General features: G+C 36.2%; 2 protein-coding genes across 2 annotated transcripts in view; both read right to left on the bottom strand.

Moving 5' to 3' along the window:
• Positions 1 to 784: 784 nt before the first annotated feature.
• LOC107551871 (claudin-15-like) lies at positions 785 to 2,620 on the bottom strand. Its single transcript, XM_016233626.1, has 4 exons — positions 2,163 to 2,620; positions 2,007 to 2,088; positions 1,310 to 1,420; positions 785 to 1,216 (listed from the first exon to the last, which is right to left on the bottom strand). The coding sequence occupies exons 1-4, from the start codon at positions 2,398 to 2,400 to the stop codon at positions 1,126 to 1,128; spliced, it is 522 nt and encodes a 173-aa protein (XP_016089112.1). The 5' UTR covers positions 2,401 to 2,620; the 3' UTR covers positions 785 to 1,125.
• Positions 2,621 to 5,321: 2,701 nt separating this feature from the next.
• The window catches only part of LOC107551859 (presenilins-associated rhomboid-like protein, mitochondrial), a 4,449-nt gene continuing 2,518 nt past the window's right edge, over positions 5,322 to 7,252 (bottom strand). Inside the window, exons 5-9 of the mRNA XM_016233615.1 lie at positions 6,585 to 6,762; positions 6,458 to 6,484; positions 5,878 to 5,921; positions 5,693 to 5,794; positions 5,322 to 5,424 (exon numbers count right to left, since the gene is read on the bottom strand). Coding sequence (XP_016089101.1) covers positions 5,323 to 5,424; positions 5,693 to 5,794; positions 5,878 to 5,921; positions 6,458 to 6,484; positions 6,585 to 6,762 — 453 coding nt within the window. The 3' untranslated portion in view covers position 5,322. The remainder of the gene's footprint in view (positions 5,425 to 5,692; positions 5,795 to 5,877; positions 5,922 to 6,457; positions 6,485 to 6,584; positions 6,763 to 7,252) is intronic.

Raw genomic sequence — 7,252 nt, 5'->3', positions numbered from 1 at the left:
ATAAGTAGTATTTTCAGGAAAATATGCTGAACAAATGATTCTTTTTAAGTACAGTTTAGAGTTAAGCCTGTGCAGTTTTAAAAGCATTTTATTTATATTTCTCTAAATAAGTCATAACAGTACAAAGGCTTATTTATACTGTTCCCATTTTGCATTTTTGCCTAAAATAATAGATTTGTCATCTGCTTTTCCTTGTCTGATATAATTGCATTGTCAAGAAATATCAAGATAAGAGTTATAAAGGTATTGTTTTATGTAAATGTATTGTCAAGATCTACCCAAAAGGATCCAGAGAAGTATATTTCATTTAAAGGGACAAAGTACATTTCTAACAGGTTTGTTGGCGAAAGCAATCAACCATGTCTTTACAAGTTCAGCACACCACACTAAAAGTTATACACTATTTTCAATAAAACAATTCAGTCTCCAACATAATTAGCCTAAAAAGGAAAGAAAGCTCTGAGGTTTGGCTGATAACTGCAGAAAAACATTTTTTTTTAAAAATTCAGTTTTAGTTATTTTAGTACATCAAGTTAAACTAAATGAAAAATAAATATTTATTTATTATCATTATATTTCAAGTAACAAAAGTTTTTTCAAAGGTTTTGGATTTGGTTTTAGTTCACTATATTATACACGCACACAGGTACAAAAAGGTACAAAAGCTGTCACTGGGGCGGTACCTTTTCAAAAGACACACCTTTGTACCTAAAGAGTCCATATTGGTACCTTAAAAGATACATATAAGTACCTAAAGTGTACATATTAGTACCTAAAAGGTACAAAAGTGTAAATTTTGAAAAGGTACCGCCCCAGTGACAGCTTTTGTACCTTTTTTTCTGAGAGAAAAGTGAGTGCTTCATATCAGAATTGAGTAAAAGCTGATTGAAATCCTCATCTGAAATGCCACCGGCATCTATTGGACTTGAAGACTGAAGTCTTTTCATATAAGCTGAGAAAGCTATTTTACGCTTTGATGCTAGATTATGAAATAAGAACTCAAACACTGATGAATCATGCAAAGTAAGTCAATTAAATAAGCTCAATGCGTTGACTTCTAAAATGCAAGTACAAAAAAATACACACACATCCATGTACAAAAAAAAGAAAGCCAAAATAAGACACTCAGACATAAGCTTTGGAGACACTGTTTTCTGACGGGGCTGATCTGTAGATCTTCTGCGGCTGTGAAGCGCTGTAGTTATAGTTGTGACCCCTGAGAACCAGAGAGAGAATAACAGAATGACTTGTGTTGGTCACAGGTGAGTTTTAGAGCTCGTATCCATCTCGGACACACGTAGAGACTTACCGTGTTTTGGCAGGTCTTGAGCTCTTAAAGGAAGTGCAGAGGATAGCTCCGCCCAGTATAGCCAGAGCTGCTGCCGCCCATCCCAGATACAGACCAGCGCCCAGTTCATACCTGAAACATCCGCATGTGAGCGTATTTAGTCATTTATAATGGCATTTACATCAGGCTACAGCATGCTTCATGTCCAAAAGGGTGTCTTAACCCTATAAAACCTTCTGTATCATGTTTAATACGCAAGTTTCTAAAGCCTCTAAATGATGATCAAAACTTTGCTGAAAAACACAATCTACTCACTGTAAAAAAAAATCCGTAAAATTTACGGTAAAAAACCGGCAGCTGTGGTTGCTGGAATTTTACCGTAAAAAATACGGTAGCAACGTTTTAGGTTTTACGGTTTTAACTTAAATTTACAGTTAAATACCGTAATTTCATGAACTGATATAATGTTCCTATACCAAATCCTATTGAAGTACTGAAATCTGTTTTGTAGCTTTGTAATACACTGATAACCACCAAATGCAGGAGGTGATGAGAAAGTCACATGATGATATAAAAACCTGATGGATCAAATATGACACTCAACAAAAAAACACAAATGCACAGTCTTTTTTATATTTTGTCTGAAGTTTCAATAAACAATTTCAAAACCTTTTTCAGACTATTATTTCATATGTCCGACTTCACAGTTTTTACTCACTTTGTTCCTCCATAAAAAGGATCATTAAACTCCTGAACGACTCGAGCGGCGTACCACGACACGGCTACCATAACACACAGACCTGAGAGAGAGAACAGGCAGAACATGTGAACATGAATTAGATAAATCAGTCAGAGTGTGTGTGGTAATACTGACCTGACAGCATGAACATGACTCCGGCTGTGAGGCTGATCTTGCCCTTCGACTCCTCAGACGTGCTGCCCAGTTTAGTGCACTTGAGTCCCATCGCAGCCATGATGACAGCCAGCAGACCCAGAATGAGAGCGATTATCATCAGAGCTCGACAGGCCTGGATATATCCTACAAAACACATCACATCAGAAACACATACGAGCTTCAGTATATCTTTACAAATGACTAAGGGTGCATGCATCTACCACGGCAGTATCAATTATGGCAGTACTAAAGTATGATATTTGAACATTTCCATGAGAGAAATACCATAGTATTCTCTCAGAAAAAAGGTAAAAACTGTTACTTGCATGGTACCCTTTCAAAATGTACCATTACAAATATGTACCATTTAGAGCTAAATGTACCTTTTAGCTTTTTGTACCTTTTGTTTCTGAGTGTGTAAATATCAAAGTACCATACTATTAAGTCCAGGTCATATTTCACCACCAAAAGCAAAAGCAAAAATATCATTTATAATTAATTCATCAATTAATTCTATTTTGCATGAAAATTAAGCCTGTTCTTGAGACCATTATGATTATTCTGAAATTGTTTTTTTTCATTTAAATAAATTATATTAAATATTTAAATGTCATTATAGTGTTTGTTGTACCACCTTTCAATTATTCTGACTTAAGTAATAAAAAAAAAAAATTCATTGTAAATTTCTTGAAAATTATGTCAAAACAGACCTTTTTTTTATTATGCAAAATACAAGTTCTTACATTTTATCTTTAATTTTCAAATACATTACCTTTCAAAAAGTTTGGGGTCAGAAATTAATATTTTTATTCAGCAAGGATGCATTAAATTGATGAAAGGTGACAGTAAAGGCATTTATAAAGTTACTAAAGATTTCAAATTCATATAAATGCGGTTCTTTTGAACTTTCTATTCATCTGTGAATGAACAGCACGACTGTTTTCAACATGGATAATAATCAGAAATGTTTCTCGAGCAGCAGATCAGCATATTATACTGATTTCTGAAGATCATGTGACACTGAAGACTGGAGGAATGATGCTGAAAATACAGCTGCGCATCACAGGAATAAATTACAGTTTAACAGATATTCACATAGAAAACAGTTATTTTAAATTGTAATAATATTTCACAATTTTTACTGTATTTTTGATCAAATAAATGCAGCCTTGGTGAGCAAAAAGATAAAGAATCTGAGCCGAAACTAATGAATGATATGAGTTCAAGTAACATGGTATATGAATACGGTAGTGATGCAGTACTACAGTAAATATCAAAAGTAAACCAAATACAAAATTGTATAGTGCATGAAATTAAACCTTTTCTTAAAGATTTGTTCAAAATTCTTATATATATTTTTTTATTAAATATTTATGTCATGATAATATTTGTAAATAATAATAAATGGAAATAAAAATTTTTAATTGTAAATTTGTTTAAAAATGTCAGAGAAACATTTCTGATTATTATCAACGCTGAAAACAGTCGTGCTGCACAATATTTTTGTGGAAACCAGATTTTTATGGTTATTCGCTGCATGGAAAGTTCTAAAGAACAACATATCTTTGTAACATAAATGTCATTACAGTCACTTTTCATCAATTTAATGTATCCTGGTTGAAAAGTATTAATTTCTTTCACCAAAAATAAAAATCTTACCGACCACAAACTTTTGAACTTTTAATCAGACCCTTTTTACAACAGAAAAAAAAAAAGAAATATGCAAAATGTCAACAAAAACTTTATTTTAGCTAAATAAATATTTTTTGGGGTGAAATATGACCTGGACATTTTTTCATGAAACCCAAATTGTGTGATTAATTAAACAAAAACCAGAAGACAGCAAAACGAGTGACGTGTGTGACTCAGAATGATGCGAAGGAACGAGTGATAACTGGGAAACAGGAAGAGACGAGCGATACACTGAGTTCATAAAAACATGAGGAAGTGAAAAACAGACTCATTGTTCATGAGCCATTATGATGCCATGACTGTTACTGAACTTTGGTCGATCTGAGAAAACAACACTGAAACGGTTTCTATACTGACGTATAGCGCAGGTGAGTGTGTGTGTGTGTGTGTGTGTTATAGAGAAACATGGTTAATCATTCACATTTAACAAGGACCAAAGTCTCATCTGAAACTTAGAAAATAAACAATGTAAGCAGAACAATGTTACACACAATTATAGCAAATAAAACAAAAGCTGACACCTGATCATTTCTAACAACAGATTTTTAAATTATTTTATTTTTCAAAATGACAGTCGCATTTTAAACATTTACGTTTCTGTACATTGTGTCAAATGTCACTGAGACCTATAGCGACCTCAGAGCTGTGTGCTGAAGCTCCGCCCCTTTAGATACATTTGCATTTCGAGCAAAGAGGGGGCGGAGCTACTTGGACTCAAATTTAAAATCGGGGGCGGAGCATAATGACATCCCAGCAGTACTACCGTTACTCACTGTGACTGAAACGGACCTCACTCTATGACTCTCTCACAGAACAATCAACACAATATGAGCTTCAAGTGCATGAATATCAGTGTCCATTTCTCAGTCTTGTGTTTTTCTTCATGTCACCTGCTCTGTCGTCACTCCTCCTTTGTATCCTTCCGGAGCTCCTCCGTGAGACTCGAGACCGGTGAGTGGCGCAGGTGTCGCGCATTCGCAATTACTCCACCGGCCTCGCTCTGTTCCCACGGCTCTCGGCCCCGCCCCTCTCGTTACAATATAATATAATATCAATGATATTGAAATAACACAGGTACAAGTTATTTTAATATTTATATACTATTATAATATTTATTAATATTTTGAATTAGGTTTTATTTTTATATTTTAGTTTTAATTTTCGTTTAAATTTGAGTAAGCTTGTTATGTGCTTTTGACATTTTTATTATTTTATAATATTTCTATTTAACTTTAATTTATGTTTAGTTTTAGTGATTTTACTACTTAATGTTAACCTTTTTTTGTGTTAGTTGTCAAGGCAACCAGTCTAATTTTCACTTCAGTTTTTTATTTATTTTAGCTTTAATTAATTTAACAAAAAACATATTTAACAGTTTTAGTAATAACTACACTTTCTCCTTTCAGCTAGACAGATCTAAATGTATGTGAAAGCAGAGACGGGTTACTCACATGCCGAATAAAGCTCCACCTAAATGAGCTGCGTGATCAAAAAAACGCCATCCCAGAATCAAGCCTGTGGTATCCAAGGCGACGAGGGCCTTAAGAGCCTGTTGGCAGGAGAAGATCATGAGAATGTGGCCATCATTACTAAACAAAAGCTCTCTCTTACACACACACACACACACACAGACACACAGACAGACAGACAGAGACACACACACACAGACACACACACACACAGAGAGACACACAGACAGACAGACAGAGACACACACACACAGACACACAGAGACACACACACAGACAGACACACAGACACACACACACTCATACACAGAGAGACATACAGACAGACAGACACACACACAGACTCACGTTTCCGGCGGTGAAGGTGTACATGGGGAGGAAGATGATGGCCAGTTTGGCTTCAGGCATTTTGGTGCAAACAGCCGCTAGGACGGCCATGATGGCCCCTGACTGACACAACACAACAATCTGTTCAAAACATTCACATGAACACTGATGAAAACCTGAAACGTTTAATCTGAAAACACACTCACCGCCCCCAGTGATGGACCAAACCGACCCATTGCTGTTTTACTCAATAAATAAAAAGCGTAATGGGTTTATTTGAAACCACAAATGAGTGTTGATTTGCTGCTTGGGCTTTAATTAATCCTGACGTACCTGTGCAGAGGATAAGATGACAGACAGAGAGATGGAGAACAGGAGCTTTCAGAAGAGAAGGATAATAGCACATGGAGACGATGTTGCGGGAATACACACACACACCCAGACACACACCCACACACACACACACACACACACACACACACACACACACACACACATAGAGACAGACACACACACACACACACACACACACACACACACACATAGAGACAGAGACACACAGAGACACACACACACACACACACACACACAGACAGAGAGAAACACACACACACACACACACACACACACACACACACAGAGACAGACACAAAGACAGACAGACACACACACACAGAGAGACACACACACAAACACAGACACACAGAGAGACACAAAGACAGACAGGGACAGGCAGACAGACACACACACGGACACACAGAGAGACAGACAGACACACAGAGAGAGCATAACTGACAAACGTAGAAATCACACCTGAGAACATGGGGACAGAAAGATGAAATCCAATAACACTGATGAATTTATAGGGAGTAGGATGGTTTTAGAAATCTGAAAACTCGTAAATGACACAGACCTGCGGAGAGGTAAAGCGCCATGAACTGCTCTTTGCCCATCATGTTGACGATGCTCGAAGAGAAACTCCAGAGCACGTACATGTTGGCCGCCATGTGAAAGAGAGAATAGTGACTGAATGTGGACAGCAGCATGGGCCAACACAGCACCTCTGAAACCAGATCACAATCCAAATTAAATTACTGTGCAAACAAGATCAGAAACCAGATTAAATTACTGTGCAAACAAGATCAGAAACCAGTTTAAATAACTGCATAAACCAGATCACAATCCAGATTAAATTACCGTGCAAACAAGATCAGAAACCAGATTAAATAAATGCATAAACAGATCAGAATGCGGATTAATTATGCGCAAACCAGATCACAATCCAGATTAAATTACTGCATAAACCAGATCAGAATGCGGATTAATTAACTGCATAAACCAGATCAGAATGCGGATTAAATTACTGCATAAACCAGATCAGAATGCGGATTAAATTACTGCATAAACAGATCAAAATCCAGATTAAATTACTGTGCAAACCAGATGACAATCCAGATGAAATTACTGCATAAACCAGATCAGAATCCAGATTAAATTACTGCATAAACAAGATCAGAAACCAGATTAAACTACTGCATAAACCAGATCAGAATGCGGATTAATTAACTGCAAAAACCAGAT

This window comes from Sinocyclocheilus grahami, unplaced genomic scaffold (genome assembly GCF_001515645.1).
Source record: "Sinocyclocheilus grahami isolate Dianchi unplaced genomic scaffold, SAMN03320097.WGS_v1.1 scaffold436.1, whole genome shotgun sequence".
In the NCBI taxonomy this organism is placed as follows: domain Eukaryota; kingdom Metazoa; phylum Chordata; class Actinopteri; order Cypriniformes; family Cyprinidae; genus Sinocyclocheilus; species Sinocyclocheilus grahami.
This window is presented reverse-complemented; position numbering and strand designations above follow the sequence as displayed.